The sequence below is a fragment of the Erinaceus europaeus genome, chromosome 9 (genome assembly GCF_950295315.1).
Source record: "Erinaceus europaeus chromosome 9, mEriEur2.1, whole genome shotgun sequence".
NCBI lineage: Eukaryota > Metazoa > Chordata > Mammalia > Eulipotyphla > Erinaceidae > Erinaceus > Erinaceus europaeus.
The window spans coordinates 31,274,243-31,295,713 of NC_080170.1; the positions used below are offsets into that span (position 1 = coordinate 31,274,243).

The 21,471-nt window shown below is 39.3% G+C and overlaps 1 protein-coding gene across 1 annotated transcript in view; it reads right to left on the minus strand.

Annotated features, from left to right (window-relative positions):
• SCHIP1 (schwannomin interacting protein 1) overlaps positions 1-20,922 on the minus strand; it is a 646,656-nt gene extending 625,734 nt beyond the window's left edge. The window contains exon 1 of the mRNA XM_060197568.1: positions 20,837-20,922. Coding sequence (XP_060053551.1) covers positions 20,837-20,845 — 9 coding nt within the window. The 5' untranslated portion in view covers positions 20,846-20,922. The remainder of the gene's footprint in view (positions 1-20,836) is intronic.
• Between the last annotated feature and the right edge of the window lie 549 nt (positions 20,923-21,471).

Consider the following 21,471-nt stretch of genomic DNA (forward strand, 5'->3'; position numbering starts at 1 on the left):
TCTTATAAACAAAAACATCACTACAATAATTGCAAAATATCAGACAAAATAAAAAATTGTTGAATAATGGCACTACAATACATTCAATCAATAATATCAATAAATGTCAATGGCTTAAACTCACCCATCAAAAGGCACAGAGTGGGATGATGGATCAGAAAACATAACCCAACCATATGCTGCTTGCGAGAATCCAATCTGACTCAACAAGATAAAAACAGACTTAAAGTGAAAGGATAGAAAACTATCATACAGGCTAATTGACCACAAAAAGGAACAACCATTATCATCTCGGACACAATAGATTTTAAATTAAATAAAGTATAAAAGATAGGCAAGGCCATTACATATGATTAGAGGATCAATCAGCCAAGAAGACTTAACAATTATTAACATCTATGCACACAATAAGGGACCATCTAAATACATCAAACACCTACAGAATGAACTACAAAAATACATAAATAGTAATACAATAATAGTGGGAACATTAACACCCCACTCAAACACTTAGATCAACAAAGCAAAGAATCAACAATGAAACAAGAGAATTAAATGAAGAGATGGACAGACTAGACTTCCTGGACATTTTCAGAGTCCTTCACCCCCCAAAACTGGAATGCACATTCTTTTCAAATCTAAATAGTACATTCTCAAGGATAGACCACATGTTAGGCCACAAAGACAGTATCAACAAACTCAAGAGCGGTAAAATCATCCCAAGTATCTTCTCAGACCACAGTGGAGTAAAACTAACATTCAACAACAAACAGAAAATTACTAAAAGACACAGAATTTGGAAACTCAACAACATACTGCTTAAGAAGCACTGGGTCAGAGAGACACTCAAGCAAGAAATTCAAATGTTCCTGGAAACAAATGAAAACGAAGACACAAGCTATCAAATATTTGGTACACAACTAAAGCATTACTGAGAGGGAAACTCATAGCCATATAATCACATATTAAAGAAGAAGAAAAAGCTTAAATAAACGACCTACTGCATTCTCCTGTGAGAATGGCATACATCAAAAAAGACAGCAGCAACAAATACTGGAGAGGCTGTGGGGACAGAGGAACCTTTCTGCACTGCTGGTGGGAATGTAAATTGGTCCAGCCTCTCTAGAGAGCAGTCTAGAGAACTCTCACAAGGCTAAACATGGACATTCCATATGACCCAGTAATTCCTCTCCTGGGGATATACCCTAAGGATTCCATAATGCCCAACCAAAAAGATATGTGTACACCTATGTTCATAGCAGCACAATTCATAATAGCTAAAACCTGGAAGCAACGCAGGTGCCCAACAACAGATGAGTGGCTGAGAAAGCTGTGGTATATATACACAATGGAATACTACACAGCTATTAAGAACAATGAACCCACCTTCTCTCACCCATCTTTGTTGAAGCTAGAAGGAATTATATTAAGTGAGCTAAGTCAGAAATATAAAGACGAGTATGGGATGATCCCACTCATCAACAGAAGTTGAGAAAGAAGAACAGAAAGGGAAACTAAAAGCAGGATTTGACTAAATCTAGAGTAAGGCACCAAAGCAAAAACCCTGTGGTGAGGGGGAGGATGGACATTTGGCTTCCTGGGGTTGCGGGGGAAGGGGGGTCAGTGGTGGGTGGGTGAGATGGGACACAGTCTTTTGGTAATGGGAATGGTGTTTATGTACACTCCTATTAAACTGTAGTCATATAAATCACTATTTAATTAATATGAGAGGGGAAAAATTGATTATTATGTCTTGAACTTTTTAAAGCACAGACTGAGTCTTTTTAATATATAGGTTGAGTCTTTGATATGTTGACTCTCTCAAAAGCCTAGACCAGGGAGAACAGAAGCAACCGGTGGCACAGCTATATATAAGATGTTGGGTATTATACAGCAAATCCTAACAAAGGGAGTTTTCAAAGTTAACCCAATAACCAAATAATGTGATGATAACAATAATTATCCATTGTCTTCTTGAACCCTAAGACAGCAAGAACCTCACATTTCAACTATAGAGCCTATATTTCCCCCAGTCCTGGAACCTTAGAGTGGAGCCACTTTCCTGCATGCTTCTCTCAATTCATATCAAAAAGTATTGCATCCGCCATTCACAACCTACTCAAAGCAATGAGTGCCACCTCAGCATGCGTCACTTCAGACTGTGTCCAGAGACTTCAGGTGTGGAATGACAACCCTTCAGCTTCATTACTCGGGTGAGACCTTTCCTTTCATAGTATTCTCTAATTCCATTCCAGGTGGTTCACTTTCTAACAAAGTCCCCAAACCCCAAAATCTAGATATACACCAGGACCCCTGAGATAGAGCATATGTTCACACATATCCATAAACTAGGGCAAAATATATACCTGAAAGCAAAAGTACACAATAGTCTGCAGTGAGTACCCCTCAACACTTCATCTACACTACAGACCAATATCTCTGATAAACATAGATGCTAAGATATTGAACAAAAATCAAGCCAACCGGATACAGCAGTCTATTAAAAAGATTGTTCATCATGACTAACTGGGATTTATCCAAGGGCTGCAAGGTTGGTTCAGTATACTTAAATCAATCAACATGATCCACCACATCAACAAAAGTAAGAACAAAAACCACATGGTCATATCAATAGATGTAGAGAAAGCCTTTAACAAAATACAACATCCCTTTATGATCAAACCACTATAAAAAATGGGAATAGATGGAAAATTCTAAAGATAGCAGAGTCTATATATAGTAAACCTACAGCCAACAGCATACTCAATGGTGAAAAACTGGAAGCATTTCCCCTCAGATCAGGTACTAGATAGGGATGCCCACTACCACCATCACTATTCAACATAGTGTTGGAAGTTCTTGCCATAGCAATCAGGCAGGAGCAAGGAATTAAAGGCATACAGATTGGAAGAGAAAAAGTCAAACTCTCCCTATTTGCAGATGACATGATAGTATACACAGAAAAACCTAAGGAATCCAGCGAGAAGCTTTTGGATATCATCAGGCAATACAGTAAAGTGTCAAGGCTACAAAGTTAACATTCAAAAGTCAGTGGCATGGCTCTATGCAAACACTAAGTTAGAAGGAGTTGAAATCCAGAAATCAATTCCTTTTACTATAGCAACAAAAACAATAAAATATCTAGGAGTTAACCTAACCAAAGAAGTGAAAGACTTGTATACTGAAAATTATCAGTCATTATTCAAGGAACTTGAAAAAGACACAAAGAAATGGAAAGATATTCCATGTTCATGGGTTGGAAGAATTAACATCATACAAATGAATATACTACCCAGAGCCTTATACAAATTTAATGCTATCCCCATCAAGATCCCAACCATATTTTTTTAGGAAAATAGAACAAATGCTACAAATATTTATCTGGAACCAAAAAAGACCTAGAATTGCCAAGACATTCTTGAGGAGAAAGAACAGAAATGGAGGCATCACACTCCCAGATTTCTAATTGTATTATAGGGCCATTGTAATCAAAACTGCTTGGTACTGGATCATGACTAGACATGCTGACTAGTGGAATAGTATTTAGAGCCCAGAAGTAAGCCCCCACACCAATGGACATCTAATCTTTGACAAAGGTGCCCAGACTATTAAGTGGGGGAAAGCAGAGTCTCTTCAACAAATGGTGTTGGAAAAAAATGGATTCAAACATGCAGAAGAATGAAACTGAACCACTATATTTCACCAAATACAAAAGTACATTCCACATGGACTAAAGACTTGGATGTTAGACCAGAAACTATCAGATACTTAGAGGAAAATATTGGCAGAACTCTTCTCCACATAAATTTTAAAGACATCTTCAATGAAACATATCCAATTACAAAGAAACTAAGGCAAGCATAAACCTATGGGACTGCATCAAATTAAAAAGCTTCTGCACAGCAAAAGAAACTGCTACTCAAACCAAGAGACCCCTCACAGAATGGAAGAAGATCTTTACATGTCATACATCAGATAAGAGGCTAATAAACAGAATATATAAAGAGCTTGTAAAACTCAACAACAAGAAAACAAATAAGCCCATCCAAAAATGGGGGGAGGACATGGACAGAATATTCACCACAGAAGAGATCCAAAAGGCCAAGAAACACATGAAAAAATGCTCCAAGTTTTTGATTGTCAGAGAAATGCAAATAAAGACAACAATGAGATACCACTTCACTCCTGTGAGAATGTCATACATCAGAAGAGGTAACAGCAACAAATGCTGGAGAGTTTGTGGGGTCAAAGGAACCCTCCTGCACTGCTGGTGGGAATGTCAATTGGTACGACCTCTGTGGAGAACAGTCTGGAGAACTCTCAGAAGGCTAGAAATGGACCTACCCTATGATCCTGCAATTCCTCTCTTGGGATATATCCTAAGGAACCCAACACACCCATCCAAAAAGATCTGTGTACACATATGTTCTTAGCAGCACAATTTGTAATAGCCATAACCTGGAAGCAACCCAGGTGTCCAACAACAGATGAGTAGCTGAGCAAGTTGTGGTCTATATACACAATGGAATATGACTCAGCTATAGAAAATGGTGACTTCACCGTTTTCAGCCGATCTTGGATGGACCTTAAAAAATTCATGTTAGAAGATGGCAGACTGAGAAGCTGCTAGTGGCTTGAGCTCTGACCACATCTTCTGGAAACAGTAGGATTTTCTGCCTTTAGTAGGCCAGTCAATAAGGGGTCCTAGCAGTGACACCAAGGAGGTGACTACAACTTAATTTGGGTTAAAAAAGAGTAGAAAATAAGGGGAAATTTTTTCTTTCTTTTAAATTCTTAAGCACACCTCCTCCCCCTCACCCCCTCATAACCAGACCCTGGTGACCAGCTCCTAGCAGGCTCCCCTGCTGAGCCTCTTTCTTTACCAAGATTCCTGTCCACTAGGGAGTATCATTCATTCTAAGTCTATACAGTTCTGAAACCTCTGGCCTTTTTTCTTTCTAGGTAGCCAACACCCCCCACCTCACCCCACATAGCTAATTAAATAATTAAAAATAAATTTTAAAAACTCCTTTCACTGTTCTTTTATGACTGTTCTTTTTCTTATCCTTCTCTTTTTTCTCTCTCTCTTTCTTTTTTTTTCTTTTGCTCATTCTTGTCATCCTTTCTTCCTTAATCCTACAGCTTCCAAAGCCACAGGCCCCAGCCCCCACACCACCAAACAGTGTGCTTTTTTTGAAGTCACTGACACACATTTGGGAATTATTTTGGGGAAGAATTCTGACTCAGAGTTGGACTCTCACTGTGACTATCTCTGCTCAACTTCCATTCCTCCTTTAGCTACCCCTAGAATATACAGTGGATAGTAGATTTGCATAACTGTCTATTTCAGCTATCCTTGTCTAGTCCTGAGGTGTTTTTTTTTTTTTTCTCTTTCTTAACAATCAGCTGCCTCTCATCATGAGGTTTGAGGTAATCTGGGACAGGGTTCTTTTTTACCCTGCTCTATTTTATTATTAATATTATATAAAGGCATATATCTTCCCCCCCCTTTAGGTTGATAAGAATTAACTCTTAGGGTATCTTTCATTGCTAGGGTAGTGGGCATCTTATCTATTGTGGGAGGAACTTGTCTCGTTACTCCTACCTCCTCTACAGACTCTCCCTCCCTCCTCCTCCTAGCTAATTAAAAAATTAAATTAAATTAAAAATAAAGTAATAAAAAAACTTTCCTTTCACTGCTCTTTAATTACAGCTCTTTTTCTTATCTTTTCTCTCTCTTGTCTCTTTTTTCTTTTTTTTTTATCTTGTCATACACTTTTCCTTCCTTCTTTGCCTTTCTGAATTTGTGAATTATTTTGGGGAAGAAATCTGACTCAGAGTGGACTCTCATGTGTGTATCTCTGCTCTACTTCCCTTTCCCCTCTTGTTACCCCTATAATATACAGTGGATAATAGATTCACATAACTGTCTATTCTTGCTATCCCTTCTTTCTTTTCTCTTTCTTCTTCATTGGGATTTGGTTACTATTTTTTCACGGACTGGAGAAATTGTTTGGCTACCTGGTAGTGATTAAACTGCTTCAATACTTGCTTCAGTTGCTACTGTAATTCCTGAGGTTGGTGAGTGCAATTGTCATAAAAGTATTTAGTACAATATTGCTTGTGCTAAAGACACAACAACTGAGGAACAACGGAGCATAAAAAAAGAAACACATAAATCAAAAAATGGGTAGATCAAAAACAAAAAAAAAACTGCTACTCCAATGAATGAAGACAAGAGCCCAGAAGAAACTACAAATCAGCCAGAAGTAACCATAGATAAGAAAAGAATGCAAGCAATAATAAACTTATTAATCACAGAAATGAAAACAACATTGGAGGAATGGAATGGCAGTATTAGGGAAACAACAGTTGAGACCCCCAAGAAAATATTGATTATCTTGAGGCAATTAGAGAACTGAAAGCTGAATAGCTGTAATGAAGAAAAAGGCTGAGGCAAGGGAAAGCAGACTAACAGAAGCAGAAAACAGAATTAGTCAGACAGAGGATGAGTTAGAGAAAACTAAGAAAGAGGTGAAAGAGCTTAAAAAGAGATTTGAGAGACACTGAAAACAACAACAGAGACATATGGGATGATCTCAAAACAAGTAACATTCGCATAATTGGCCTGCCTGAGGAAGAAAGAGAAGAAGGGGAAGCAAACATTTTAGAGGAAATAATAGAAGAAAACTTCCCAGGCCTGAATAACAGAAAGGACATCAAGATTCAAGAGGCCCGGAGAGTACCAAACAGAATCAACCCAGACCTGAAGACACCAAGACACATCACAGTCACAATGAGAAGAAGTAAGGATAAAGAAAGGATCCTAAAGGCTGCAAGAGAGAAACAAAAAGTCACATACAAGGGAAAACCCATAAGATTATCTGCAGACTTCTACACTCAAACTCTAAAAGCCAGAAGAGAATGAATGGCAAGATATCTATCGAGCCCTGAATGAAAAAGGGTTTCAACCAAGGATAATATATCCTGCTAGACTTTCATTCAAACTAGATGGAGGGATCAAAACCTTCTTAGACAAACAACAGTTAAAGGAGGCAACCATCACCAAACCAGCCATGAAAGAGGTTCTAAAAGACCTCTTATAAACAAGAACATCACTATAATACTGGCAATATATCAGAGCAAACAAAAAAAAATTTTTTTTGAACCATGGCACTACAATACATTAAATCCATAATATCAATAAATGTCAATGGCTTAAACTCACCCATCAAAAGGCACAGAGTTGGGGGATGGATCAGAAAACATAACCCAACCATATGCTGCTTGCAATAATCCCATCTGTCACAACAAGATAAACACAGACTTAAAATGAAAGGATGGAAAACTATCATACAGGCTAACGGACCACAAAAAAAGGGCAGGAACAGCCATTCTCATCTCGGACACGATAGATTTTAAATTAAATAAAGTAATAAAAGATAGGGAAGGACATTACATAATGATTAGAGGATCAATCAGCCACGAAGACTTAACAATTATTAACATCTATGCATCCAATGAGGGACCATCTAAATACATCAAGCACTTACTGAAAGAATTTCAAAAATACATCAATAGTAATACAATAACAGTGGGAGACTTCAATACCCCACTCTCACACTTAGACAGATCAACAAAGTAGAGAACCAACAAAGATACAAGAGAATTGAATGAAGAGATTGACAGACTAACCTCTTGGACATTTTCAGAGTCCTTCACCCCAAAAAACTGGAATACACTTTCTTTTCAAATCCACATAACACATACTCAAGGGTAGACCACGTTAGGCCACAAAGACAGCATCAATAAATTCAAGAACATTGAAATCATCCCAAATATCTTCTCAGACCACAGTGGAGTAAAACTAACATTTAAAAACAAACAGAAAATTATTAAAAGTCACAGAATTTGGAAACTAAACAACATACTCCTTAAGACTCACTGGGTCAGAGATTCACTCAAGCAGGAAATTCAAATGTTCCTGGAAACAAATGAAAATGAAGACACAACCTATCAAAATATTTGGGACACAGCTAAAGCAGTACTGAGAGGGAAACTTACAGCCATACAAACACATATTAAACACCAAGAAGAAGCTCATATGAATGACCTTACTGCACACCTCAAGGACATAGAGGAAGAGGAACAAAGGAACCCTAAAGCAACCAGAAGGACAGAAATCACTAAAGTTAGAGCAAAAATAAACAACATCAAAAATAAAAGAACTATACAAAAGATCAATGAAGCCAAATGTTGGTTCTTTGAAAGATTAAACAAAATTGACAAACCCCTAGCCAGACTCACCAGACAAAAAAGAGAGAAGACTCAAATCAATAGAATTGTAAACGATGGAGGAGATATCACAACTGACACCACAGAAATCCAGAGAATCCTGCGAAACTTCTATAAAGAACTATACGCCACCAAGCTAGAGAATCTAGAAGAAATGGAACAATTCCTAGAAGCATATGCCCTTCCAAAACTGAACCAAGAAGAACTACAAAATCTAAATGCACCAATCACAGACAAAGAAATTGAAACCGTCATCCAGATGCCGGCCAGACTTCCCTGGATTGAAGACCCCACCAATATGTCCTGGAGCTCAGCTTCCCCAGAGACCCACCCTACTAGGGAAAGAGAGAGGCAGATTGGGAGTATGGAGTGACCAGTCAACGCCCATGTTCAGCGGGGAAGCAATTACAGAAGCCAGACCTTCTACCTTCTGCAACCCACAATGACCCTGGGTCCATGCTCCCAGAGGGATAGAGAATGGGAAAGCTATCAGGGCAGGGGGTGGGATATGGAGATTGGGCAGTGACAATTGTGTGGAGTTGTACCCCTCCTACCCTATAAAAATAAATAAATAAATAAAAAGAAATTGAAACCGTTATTAAGAACCTACCCAACAACAAAAGTCCTGGACCAGATGGCTTCACAAATGAATTCTACAAAACTTCAGGAAACAGTTAGTACCCATACTTCTTAAGCTTTTCCATAAGATTAAAGAAACAGGAATACTCCCTTCCACCTTCTATGAAGCCAACATCACCCTGATACCAAAAGCTGATAGGGACAGAAAAAGAAGGAAAACTACAGACCAATATCTCTGATGAACATAGATGCCAAAACATTAAACAAGAACTTGGCCAACCGGATACCGCAACATATCAAAAAGATTGTTCATCACGACCAAGTGAGATTCATCCCAGGAATGCAAGGCTGGTTCAACATACATTAGTCAATCAATGTCATTCACCACATCAATAAAAGCAAAGCCAAAAAACACATGATTATCTCAATAGATGCAGAGAAAGCCTTTGACAAAATCCAACACCTATTCACGCTCAAAACTCTACAAAAAATGGGAATAGATGGGAAATTCCTCAAGATAGTGGGGTCTATATATAGCAAACCTACAGCCAACATCATACTCAATGGACAGAAGCTGAAAGCATTCCCCCTCAGATCGGGGACTAGACAGGGCTGTCCACTGTCACCGTTACTCTTCAACATAGTATTGGAAGTTCTTGCTATAGCAATCAGGCAAGAGAAAGAAATCAAAGGAATACAGATTGGAAGGGAAGAAGCCAAGCTCTCACTATTTGCAGATGATATGATAGTATACATAGAAAAACCTAAAAAATCCAGCAGAAAACTACTGGAAGTTATTAGGCAATGTACCAAGGTATCAGGCTACAAAATCCATGTACAAAAATCAGTGGCATTTCTTCATGCAAACACTAATTCTGAAGAAGAAGACATCCAGAAATCACTCCCATTTACTGTTTCAGCAAAATCACTAAAATACCTAGGAATAAAGTTGACTAAAGAAGTGAAAGACTTATATACTAAAAACTATGAGTCGCTACTCAAGGAAATAGAAACTGATACCAAGCAATGGAAAGATATCCCATGCTCATAGATTGGAAGAATAAATATCATCAAAATGAATATTCTCCCCAGAGCCATATACAAATTTAATGCAATACCCATCAAAGTTCCTCCAAGGTTCTTTAAGAGAATAGAACAAACACTACAATCATTTATCTGGAACATGAAAACACCTAGAATTGCCAAAACCATCTTAAGGAAAAGAAACAGAAATTGAGGCATCACACTCCCAGACCTTAAACTATATTATAAAGCCATCATCATCAAAACCGCATAGTTCTGGAACAAAAATAGGCACACAGACCAGTGGAACAGAATTGAAAGCACAGAAATAAATCCCCACACCTATGGACATCTAATCTTTGATAATGGGGCCCAAAGGACTAAATGGAAAAAGCAGGCTCTCTTCAATAAATGGTGCTGGGAAAACTGGTTTGTAACATGCAGAAGAATGAAATTGAACCACCTTATCTCACCAGAAACAAAAATCAACTCCAAGTGGATCAAAGACCTAGATGTCAGACCAGAAACAATCAAATACTTAGAGGAAAACATTGGTAAAACACTTTCCCACATACACCTCAAGGACATCTTTGATGAATCAAACCCAATTGCAAGGAAGACTAAAGCAGAAACAAACCAATGGGACTACATCAAATTGAAAAGCTTCTGCACATCCAAAGAAACTATTAAATAAACAGAGAGACCCCTCACAAAATGGGAGAAGATCTTCACATGCCAGACATCAGACAAGAAACTAATCACCAAAATATATAAAGAGCTCAGCAAACTTAGCACCAAAAAAGCAAATGACCCCATCCAAAAATAGGCAGAGGATATGAACAAAACATTCACTACAGAGGAGATCCAAAAGGCTAACAAACATATGAAAAACTGCTCTAGGTCACTGATTGTCAGAGAAATGCAAATTAAGACAACACTAAGATACCACCTCACTCCTGTAAGAATGGCATACATCAAAAAGGACAGCAGCAACAAATGCTGGAGAGGTTGTGGGGACAAAGGAACCCTTTTACATTGCTGGTGGGAATGTAAATTGGTACAGCCTCTGTGAAGAGCAGTCTGGAAAACTCTCAGAAGGCTAGACATGGACCTTCCATATGATCCAGTAATTCCTCTCCTGGGATTATACCCCAAGGACTCCATAACACCCAACCAAAAAGAGGTGTGTACTCCTATGTTCATAGCAGCACAATTCATAATAGCTAAAACCTGGAAGCAACGCAGGTGCCCAACAACAGATGAGTGGCTGAGAAAGCTGTGGTATATATACACAATGGAATACTATGCAGCTATCAAGAACAATGAACTCACCTTCTCTGACCCATCTTGGACAGAGCTAGAAGGAATTATGTTAAGTGAACTAAGTCAGAAAGATAAAGATGAGTATGGGATGATCCCACTCATCAACAGAAGTTGAGTAAGAAGATCTGAAAGGGAAACTAAAAGCAGGACCTGACCAAATTGTAAGTAGGGAACCAAAGTAAAAACCCTGTGGTGAGGGGTACACATGCAGCTTCCTGGGACAGTGGGGGGTGGGAGTGGGTGGGAGGGATGGGTCTCAGTCTTTTGGTGGTGGGAATGGTGTTTATGTACACTCCTAGTAATATGTAGTCATATACATCACTAGTTAATTAATACGAGAGGGGGAAAATTAATTGTATGTCTCGAAGTTTTTCAAAACACAAACTGAATCTTTACAATATATAGGCTGTGTAATTGATATGCAGACTCTCTCAAAAGCCTAGACCAAGTAGATCAGAAGCAATCAATAGCACAGCTATATACAAGATACTGGGTACTATACAGAAAACCATAACAAAAAGACTTTTCAAAGTTAACCCAATTACCAAATAATGGGATGATAACATTAACTATCCACTGTCTTTTTGAACCCTAAGACAGCAGGAACCTCACATCTCCACTATAGAGCCTCTACTTCCCCCAGTCCTGGAACCATTGGATAGGGCCCACTTTCCCGTATGCCTCTCCCAATCCATATCAAATAATATTGCATCTGCCAATCATAACCTAACCAACACAACGATTGCCACCTCAACATGCTTCACTTCAGACTGTGTCCAGAGACTTCACATGTGGGATGACAACCCTTCAGCTTCATTACTCGGGTGAGACCTTTCCTTTCATAGTATACTCTAATTCCATCTCAGGTGGTTCACTTTCTAACAAAGTCCCAAAACCTAGATATACACCAGTTTCTGTGAGAGAGAGCATATGTTCACACGTATCTGTAAACTACAGCAAAATATATACCTGAAAGCAGAAGTACACTAGAGTTTGCAGTGAGTACTCCCCTAACACTTCCTCTCCACTATTCCAAGCTTTGGGTCCATGATTGCTCAACAATTTGTTTGGCTTCGTATGTTAACTCTCTTTTCAGTCACCAGGTTCCAGATGTCATCAGGATGCCGGCCAAGCTTCCCTAGTCTGAAGACCCCACCAATGTGTCCTGGAGCTCCGCTTCCCCAGAGACCCACCCTACTAGGGAAAGAGAGAGGTAGACTGGGAGTATGGACTGACCAGTCAACGCCCATGTTCAGCGGGGAAGCAATTATAGAAGCCAGACCTTCTACCTTCTGCAACCCACAATGTCTCTGGGTCCATGCTCCCAGAGGGATAGAGAATGAGAAAGCTATAGGGGAGGGGGTGGGATATGGAGACTGGGTAGTGGGAATTGTGTGGAATTGTACCCCTCCTACCCTATGGTTTTGTTAATTAATCCTTTCTTAAATAAAAAAGAAAAAAAATTCATGTTAAGTGAAATAAGTCAGAAACAGAAGGATTAATATGAGATGATCTCACTCTCAGGCAGAAGTTGAAAAACAAGATCAGAAGAGAAAACACAAGCAGAACCTGAACTGGAATTGTCATGTTGCACCAAAGTAAAAGATTCTGGGGTGGGTGGGTGGAGAATACAGGACAAAAAAGGATGACAGAGGACCTAGTGGAGGTTCTATTGTTGTATGGAAAACTGGGAAATGTTACGCATGTACAAACCTTTGTATTTACTTTCAAATGTAAAACATTAATTCCCAGTAAAGAAATTTAAAAAGGGGGGGGAAAGAAATATAAAATTTTTTTTAAAAGAAAACCAGTAGGGTTGGAGTTGGTTCCTTGTCATCTCTCTGCTCACACTTAGCTCCTGGCTTCAAACCTTCTCAGTCACCTGCCTTCTCACTGTGTGACTGTACCCAGTTACTGGAGCTCTCCAGCCAGGATTCCTTCTGCTGTGAGAAGATAATAGTATATTGCACTGCACAGATAAATTGGGTTGAAAGGAAGCCTGAAATCCCTAGGGTTCACCCGGGATCATGTGCAAGGGCAAGCAGATTCAGCCCTTCCCTTCTGTGCCTGCAGCCCCAGGTAGGCAGGGGCATAGACTTACATGACTGAGTCACAGACTCACAAACACCCCTGCCAGAGTTCCAACTAGATTATCACAGTTTGTCAGGCGCCAGCCTCGGTATATCCACCTACTAGGCTTTGGAGGTTAATCTGATCATATCTTAAAAGTTTACTTTTTCTCTACACCATGGATTCTAGTGGAATTATGCTACATGTGTTTTTTCTGCATCTTACAGTAAAACAAGTCAGCCTGGGAGGATATGCAAATTTTACCATTTTGTTACGCAGTTTTAAGGGCAATTAAGTATTTGCTTTGAGCTCCTCACATGGCTCTGCAAATCCACAAAAACAGCTTACCATTCATTTCTGCACCTAAGGCTTATTTAGCACTAAGCCTTGGCCATTATTTCCCTTTCACTGAAAACTGGATTTTCAATTTACACTTCACAACCCTATATTATGTGATGCTTTCTTTGCAAAGAAATTTAGTCTTTTCTGTTTATGTTAAATCAGCCACCTCTTTTCTTTGTCAGTTGTGTAGAGGGAGGCAACAGCTCCTGGTTTTCCCTGGAGAAGGGTCTGCATCTCCTGATAACTGTGCTGGCTCTTCCAGCTGCCCCTTGAACAAAAACCTTCCTGATTTGGACCCATCCTGCCAGTCTCTCCTGGCCGGAACACAGTTCATCTGATGCCAAGACACGTTCTTGGAAAAAATGTGTAATAACAGCAGTAGGAATAAGAGATGGAACCTAAATTCTATCAGAATGACTGGTGTCTATAAACATAATTGTTCTGACACCTTAATCCTGTGTTCAAGAGATTTTTGGCAGTAGGTTAAAAATCAGGCAAAATTTGGGAGAAATGACCATGCAGTGCCTGAGTGAGAGAAAAATGAAACATGTCTATGTCCTTCATTAGGAGAGATCAATGGGATGGTTTATCTGCAAATACCTCATGGATGTCACCTCTCAAATCAAGCACTCCTGCCCACGCTGACTGCACTCTTCCCCTGCCTCCTTTCTTTGGCATCTCTCTGTCTCTGTCTCTGTCTCTCTCCCCTAGGCTTCCATTCCTGGCACAAGACCTCATTCCACATGCTTGTAAGCAAAGGACAGTGTCTGATAATACTACTGACTCCTGGGCATGGTCACATTCACCTCCCACCAGACCACCACTGTTCCAAGACATTTAGAGTAAAACTCACAGTCCAGGATAAAGTTCTCTGACCAATTGTAGCTTACATTTCCAAGAATTTTTCTCATGAATTGCCTGGATAGTTTCCAAATTTTAGCCAAAATGTACAAAACGCCCCTCACCCCCAAATCACCTGATCCTTCCTTTCCAAGTGAAATAACTTCTAAACTCCACAAATTCCTTGCCATCTGCTAACCTTCAAATTAAATGCAACCAATTATCTACTTAAAAATAAACATGCCTACTACAGCTCAGACATTCTGCTGAATTTCCTCCTGTCTGGTTCCAAGTTATTCACACAATCAGGCCACAGAGGGTCTTTTCACATCGCAAAAAGAAGTTAGTGTTTATTCTTTTTTTAAATAAATTTTTAAATATTTATTTATTTTTCCTTTTGTTGCCCTTATTGTTTTATTGTTGTAGTTATTATTGCTGTTGCCATTGATGCCGTTGTTGTATAGAACAGAGAGAAATGGAGAGAGGAGGGGAAGTCAGAGAGGGGGAGAGAAAGACAGACACCTGCAGACCTGCTTCACTGCCTGTGAGTCGACCTCTCTGCAGGTGGGGAGCCAGAGGCTCGAACTGGGATTCTTATGCCAGTCCTTGTGCTTTGTGCCATGTGCGCTTAACCAGCTGTGCTACCACCCGACTTCCAGATGTTTATTCTTTTAGCACAGGTAACCCATGAAGGATGTTAAGTATTGAAGTTGCAATTCAGAGTAACATTTGGCTCATAGGGTATGGTGGACGTGTGAGACTGAACTGGACAGGTGAAGAAAGACCAGAGACAGAAGGAGCCATCCAATAACACAGTTACTAAATCTCCCTAGAACAAAGACCAAAAGAAGTACACGCTTTGTGGGTGACGATGAAAAGCCAACTTCTAAGGGTGTTATATATATTTGAGGTTCTGAGGACTGAGGTGGACACCTACTGTGAACAAACTAAAGAGTACTCCCTTTTAGACGTTCCCCACCCTGCACACATGTGGTCCTGCTAGTAGGAAGGTCCTCAAATTCTCCTCTTTGAGTTCCCAGTTTGCTTTGCTGGAGTCCCTGTGGTTTTCTCTACACTCAAATCTCCTGGCAGGAAAGAATAAGTGTATGATTCCCCTGCAAGAGGTGCAGTTGGCTGACACCCCCAACTGCAGGGCTCTCAGGATCTGCCTCAACTTCTGGTTCAGTTGTGCTTTCCTGGAGTCTTGGTTGAATGTGGTGACATTACTGCAGGTGCTATTCTTCCACTTGGGGCTGCCATAATAGACATTCTTCCCTCCAGGGGGTTCCAGAGACTTGGGGAGACTATCAGAATGTCTTCTGTGAAAGCTCTCCTTACCCTATTCTGCTCCCCTTACACACTTAACTACACCCATGAAGAAACAACTTACTCAGTTCTAGCTCAGCATCTGCTCTCAAGTGATATGTTCAATCAGCAACTGGTCACAACTATTTGGACGTAGAGCCAGTGAGGAGGTAAGAACTGGAGCAACTCTGCCAGAACTGGTTAGAAGGTAGCCTCGGAGTTTGGGTTCAAATCCAGCTTTGCCACAACTCACCCTGTATTACCTTCAGCAGATAATGTGACTTGCTAGGATTTTCATTTCTTCATCCACATGTGAGGATTTTCTTAAATTTACTTTTCATTAAAAGAATAAGAAGAATACTGGCTTTGAACAAAGATGTTTCAGGTATATGGCACCACACTTCAACATCTGTAGATACTGTAAAGTCAGGATTATCACACAAAGTCTACTTTCTGCCCACTACAGCACAATTAACCTCCTTTATTCATTTCATTCAGCCTCTAATTTCCTTCATCTGGTAAACACTGTTCTGTTTTCTGTAGCTAATTTGAAAATAATGCAACAATGTGTGTGTATGTGTATGTGTGTGTGTGTGTTTTGAATTAGTGTTTTTGTTTTATTTGGGTGAATAACCAGAAGTATAATTGTTTATTTAAATTTTATTAGAGGTAATGTTTTATAAGGAAGTTGTTGTTGGGCTGGGGAGACAACACAATGGTTACATAAAAGACTTTCATGCCTGGGGCCAGGCAGGGGCCAGGCTGTAACCCACAGGCTTAAAGCACACATGGTACAAAGTACAAAGAAATTGGGAAGTTGGAGCCCCCAGCTCCCCACCTGCAGTGGGAGTCGCTTCACAAGCAGCAAAGCATATCTGCAGGTGTCTTATCTTTCTCCCCCTCTCTGTCTTCCCTTTCTCTCTCCATTTCTCTGTCCTATCCAGCAACAACAGCAGCAAAGCAACAACAACAATGGAAAAAATGTTCACCAGGATCAGTGGATTCCTAGTGTAGGCACCAAGCCCCAACAATAACCCTGGAGGCAGAATAAAAAATAAAATAAATTAAATTAAAAAAATAAGAATTTCATGCAGGGGTTGGTCAGTGACACATCCAATCAAATGTACATATCATCATGAGCAAGGACCCAGGTTCGAGCCCCCACTCCCCACCTGCAAAAAGGGCACTTCATGATCAGTGAAATAGGTATCTCTCTCTCTCTCTCTCTCTTCCTCCTTCCCTCCCTCCCCCCTCTCAATTTCTCTCCATCCTGTCAAATAAAGAAAAAAAAAAAAAGGAAAGAAGGGAAGAAAAAAAGGTAGATTCCTAGTGCTTGCAATCGAGCTCCAGAGATAACCCTGATGGCAATTTAAAAAAATTTTAAAAAGACTTTCATAGCTGAGACTCTGAGGTTCCAGGTTCAATCCCCAGCACCAACATAAGCCAATAAGCCAGAGCAGATCAGTGTTGTGGTCTCTATCTCTCTGCATCTCTCCCTTTTGAGTCTCTCCTTCATTAAAATACATAAAATATTTTAATAAAAATAAATTTATCTTTGGGGTACAATTTCATATCACCTATCACCAAAGTCCCCTCTCCCACTACCACAGGACATTGGGTTCCCAACCCTGGTTAGCCCTCTCCCTCTTCCTGACTTGTATAGAATGTAGACTTTAATTGGAAGTAAGAACAATATGAGATTATGCAGGTAATATATTTAGTTCAGTTTCTGGCCAACAGTCAACGCTTAAGAAATAACCATTAGAATTATCGTGTAGATTTGAAGCAGTGTTTATAGAAGCTGATAGGATAGAATAAATGTCTACTTTCTCAAAGAAATTTTCACAGAATATAATAAGACTAATGAAGATTAAGTGAAAAAACATTTTAAGCACAATCCTCCAATTTAAAAAATTAATCATGACTCCTCTATATAATGTTATGGATAATGTTTTGATCCTTCTTGGATTTGCTTCTTCTCTTGTTTCTTTACCATCTACCCAAAATGTCTTTTTCTCACCTTTTCATCCATTCCACCACTAATCTTCAAAACATAGTTAAGGGACCAGGCGGTAGCACACCTGGTAAAGCTTGAACTGATAAAGTTCAAGATCCTAGTCCCTACCTGCAGAGGGGAAGCTTGATGATTGGTGGAGCAATGCTGCAGGTGTCTTTCCTTTCCTCATGTCTCTCTCCCCCTCTATCTCTTACCTTATGTCAAAAAATGGCTGCTGAGTCCTAGCAATAACCTTGTGGAGAAAAAAAGAAAGAAAAAAAAAAGCAAGCAAACAAAAAAATATTGTTGAGAAGATATCTTCTCTAGAACTTCCTTTACTAACCTATTGTAATTGGTCAGCTATGCTCCCCATTCTTCTCTAGCTGCAACTCTGGCAAAGGCATCATCATGAAGCTATGTAAAATAAAGAAAGAATGTCACCTCAAACCATGTTGCAGGTATGTGTGCCTCCACAAACAACTGATAATGCTGAAATGGCAGGTATCTCTTCTTTCTTTAGACAAACCTCCCTCTCTCCCTTCCTTACACCCCTGTGCCCAGGGCCAGGAGTCAGCAAAGCCACACTCAACAGATACTGGATGGAAGCATGATTTTTTTTAGCTAGGGTGCACAGTCAGTCTACAAATTGCAGTTTCTATATCTTCTTTCTATATGTGAACCTTAAAAAAAAAAAACATTTCTCAAGACAGTTTCAGTTGTATAATAGGTACTCTGTGAGAGAAAAACTTTATGATCATTTTAAGGGGTGTGGGTAATACAAATGTGTTTTAGAAAATAAAATCTTGGTCTACAGTACATGTAAAGTCAGTAGGATGTCCTAATTAGAAACAGATGGCAAGCATGGCATCCCTTCCTCTCACTATTTAGTGCACATGACAGTCACACAAGATGGCACTGAATGCCTCCCTGTAGCCACACAGCATTATAGGGGCTCTGCAAAATAAAACTCCTTTTAACATCTTTGAAACTGACTTCAAAAAAAAAAAAGTCAATTTCAAAAGTAAGATGAAAGTGTCTTTCGATGTGGTTGAATGCAAAAGATGTTTTTACACAGATTGACATTTGTAACCTTTGCAATACATTTAAGCTAATTACTAAATCTCCAGCCACTCTATACATTAAATACGAAACCGGCTTCTAGATGTTCACATTCAATAACAAGATTTTTATATCAACTAGGGCATAATCTTGGATGTGTTTAAATACTTGAGATGAATGGTACTTAAAAATCAGTTGCATACAAAGCAGCAAATAAGTATAACATTAATAGCCTACACAGGTTTTAAATGGCTCCTAATATAAGATGGCCTTTCAAGTAATCATTCACACATACTAAAATACACCTCACTACACTACTTTGAGTAATTATGAACTGAACATGGTTGATAAAAATCAGTATTAAAAGTAAGCATGCAGTACTGCAAGTGATAAAATGCCAAGTCTTAAACTTTAAAAAGTAATTTGCACACTGATTTCTAAGAAAATACTTTCTATGATTATAGTTCAGTAAACAATTTCACCAAAGTTTATAATCCTTTCCAATTCAAAGCAAATCAAAATCAATTGTTAGATTTATAATCAAGTACCACAGAGAAAAAGTAATGAATGGTTAATAGGTAATAATCAGCTTACTAACTCTTTTTAAACATAGTAAGGAACTACGTTCAAAATGGCATAACTATTATCCTGACTTGTGTTATTTAATACATTTATACTAAATACTAATGCCCATGTGAGGAATTCAGAAAACCACTTGAAAATCTATTTTTTAATTTAATTTCTCAAGGGACTACTAGCTTAGCCTACTTTTCTTTTTGAATTTTAAGTTACCACAATATTTTCTCATCTTACAATAACAATCAATCTCTCAAAAAGAATTACAATATGAAGACAAGAAACCAAAGTTCTGCTATACAGGTGAGAAACACCCTAGACAAGTTGTTCATCTTAGACACATAGCACATTACTGTCACAATCAGCTTAGCACCACAGTGAGAAACACAAATATGCATGTTTTCAAAATAAGTCTTTTAATTAAATAAAGTTATTGCAAGGATCTTCCTCGCTGAAGGATCTGAATAGCAATTAAGTCTGAACCTTAAATCAGTCATCTCTATAATTAGAAGACAAGCTCCAAAGATGTAAATCTCACCCAATGAGAGGAGGGAGGGATGCTGCATGTATTATTAATTGCTAAGTAATTCCTTAATTTTAACCTGGCACCTGACACCGGCAGATAAATACTGAGTATTATGAGCCAGCACTCTCTCGCTGCCTGACTAGCTAAGCTGTCGGTAAGAACACGCACACCCTGAATGAATGCACAGTGTGAACGGGAGTTCTGCAAGCCAGGAGACTTGCGACAGCAGATTTTCCCCCATCTACTTATTATTCAAGCCCTAGTATTTAGAATACCTAAAATGCCCGCTGAGGCTACGGCTCAGAGTCCCCTGGGCTTACTCTCAGGCACAGCCATGGGTAAAGCTCTTCCCTCCCATCGCCGACTTTCCCAGAAGCAGGTAACATGGGGCATACATTCTCGTGTGGCAGCAAGACAACTCTTCTCTCCAAATCTCAAAACCCCACACTCACCCCTCCATACCCATGCACATAGTCACCTTTTTCTTGTAAAGAAAGAAAGGAGGGTTTTTTCAAACAGGTGCCTAAAACATACCATTTTTCACAGGGATGAAAAATATTTTTTTCCTCTACTTGCTGCTATATGAGATCTGTGTACAGATCCGATTAGAAACCCTGAGTGTATATTAAAAAAAAAAAAAGTAGCGCTTTCAGTAAGATTCCTTCAGTGAAACCTGCTGCCACAAACACATGTGTGCATAAATAATGCATCTTTACGCAAACATGTCCACATTAACCAGAATGTACACCTAGACGAGTAATTAAACATGCCGGGTCTGCAAGCCCCCTTGACATTTCAGCATGCACATTATTCAGAAGACAGATTATTGGGAAAAAAATAAATACCAGTAGCTGCCTAGAATACACACTAAAGTGGCATGTTTAGAGGAGTAAATACATTACCAGACGCATTGTGAAGTTTCTGGAACACCTGCAGGTAAAAGGAGACAGATGCCGGTGCTGGGTGCTGGCGTTGCTCAGAAACTGGAGCTCCCTCCGTGTGGCTGTGGGGGAATGCTAGGCGAGCAGGCTGGAAACCTTTGAGTTGAGCTCACTCTAGGCATCAGAAAGCCTCTGAGAGGGGAGAGAAAAAGGCAGCCCACAGACAGCGAGATGAGAAACTTCTGGCACCTCTCCAGCTCAGGAATGAATTCTCTGTGATTTGGAGACGTATAGTGATAGAGATGAAGAGAAAGTTGGATTTACGGAGGAATCTGCTCAGCCATGCAGAAATGGGCAGGTAACAGGCGGCTCTCAGCTCATTTTAAAACAGTCATTCAGGAAAGAGACTGAATCAGAAAATTAACAGGCATCCATTTCTGAAATAAATAAATAAAAAGACTACTCCAGCCAGCTTTCCTAGATGCCATTACAAACTTCAAATGGATCATGCCATCAGCTATTTGTTGCCCATTTTATTAATCCCAATGCAGAAGTAAACTAAAAATCTAATTCCTTTTATGTAGCAAATGGGATTTATTGCTCCTTTTTATAATGCACTTTAGTAATATAAATACACAGATTTACTTACAGAGTTC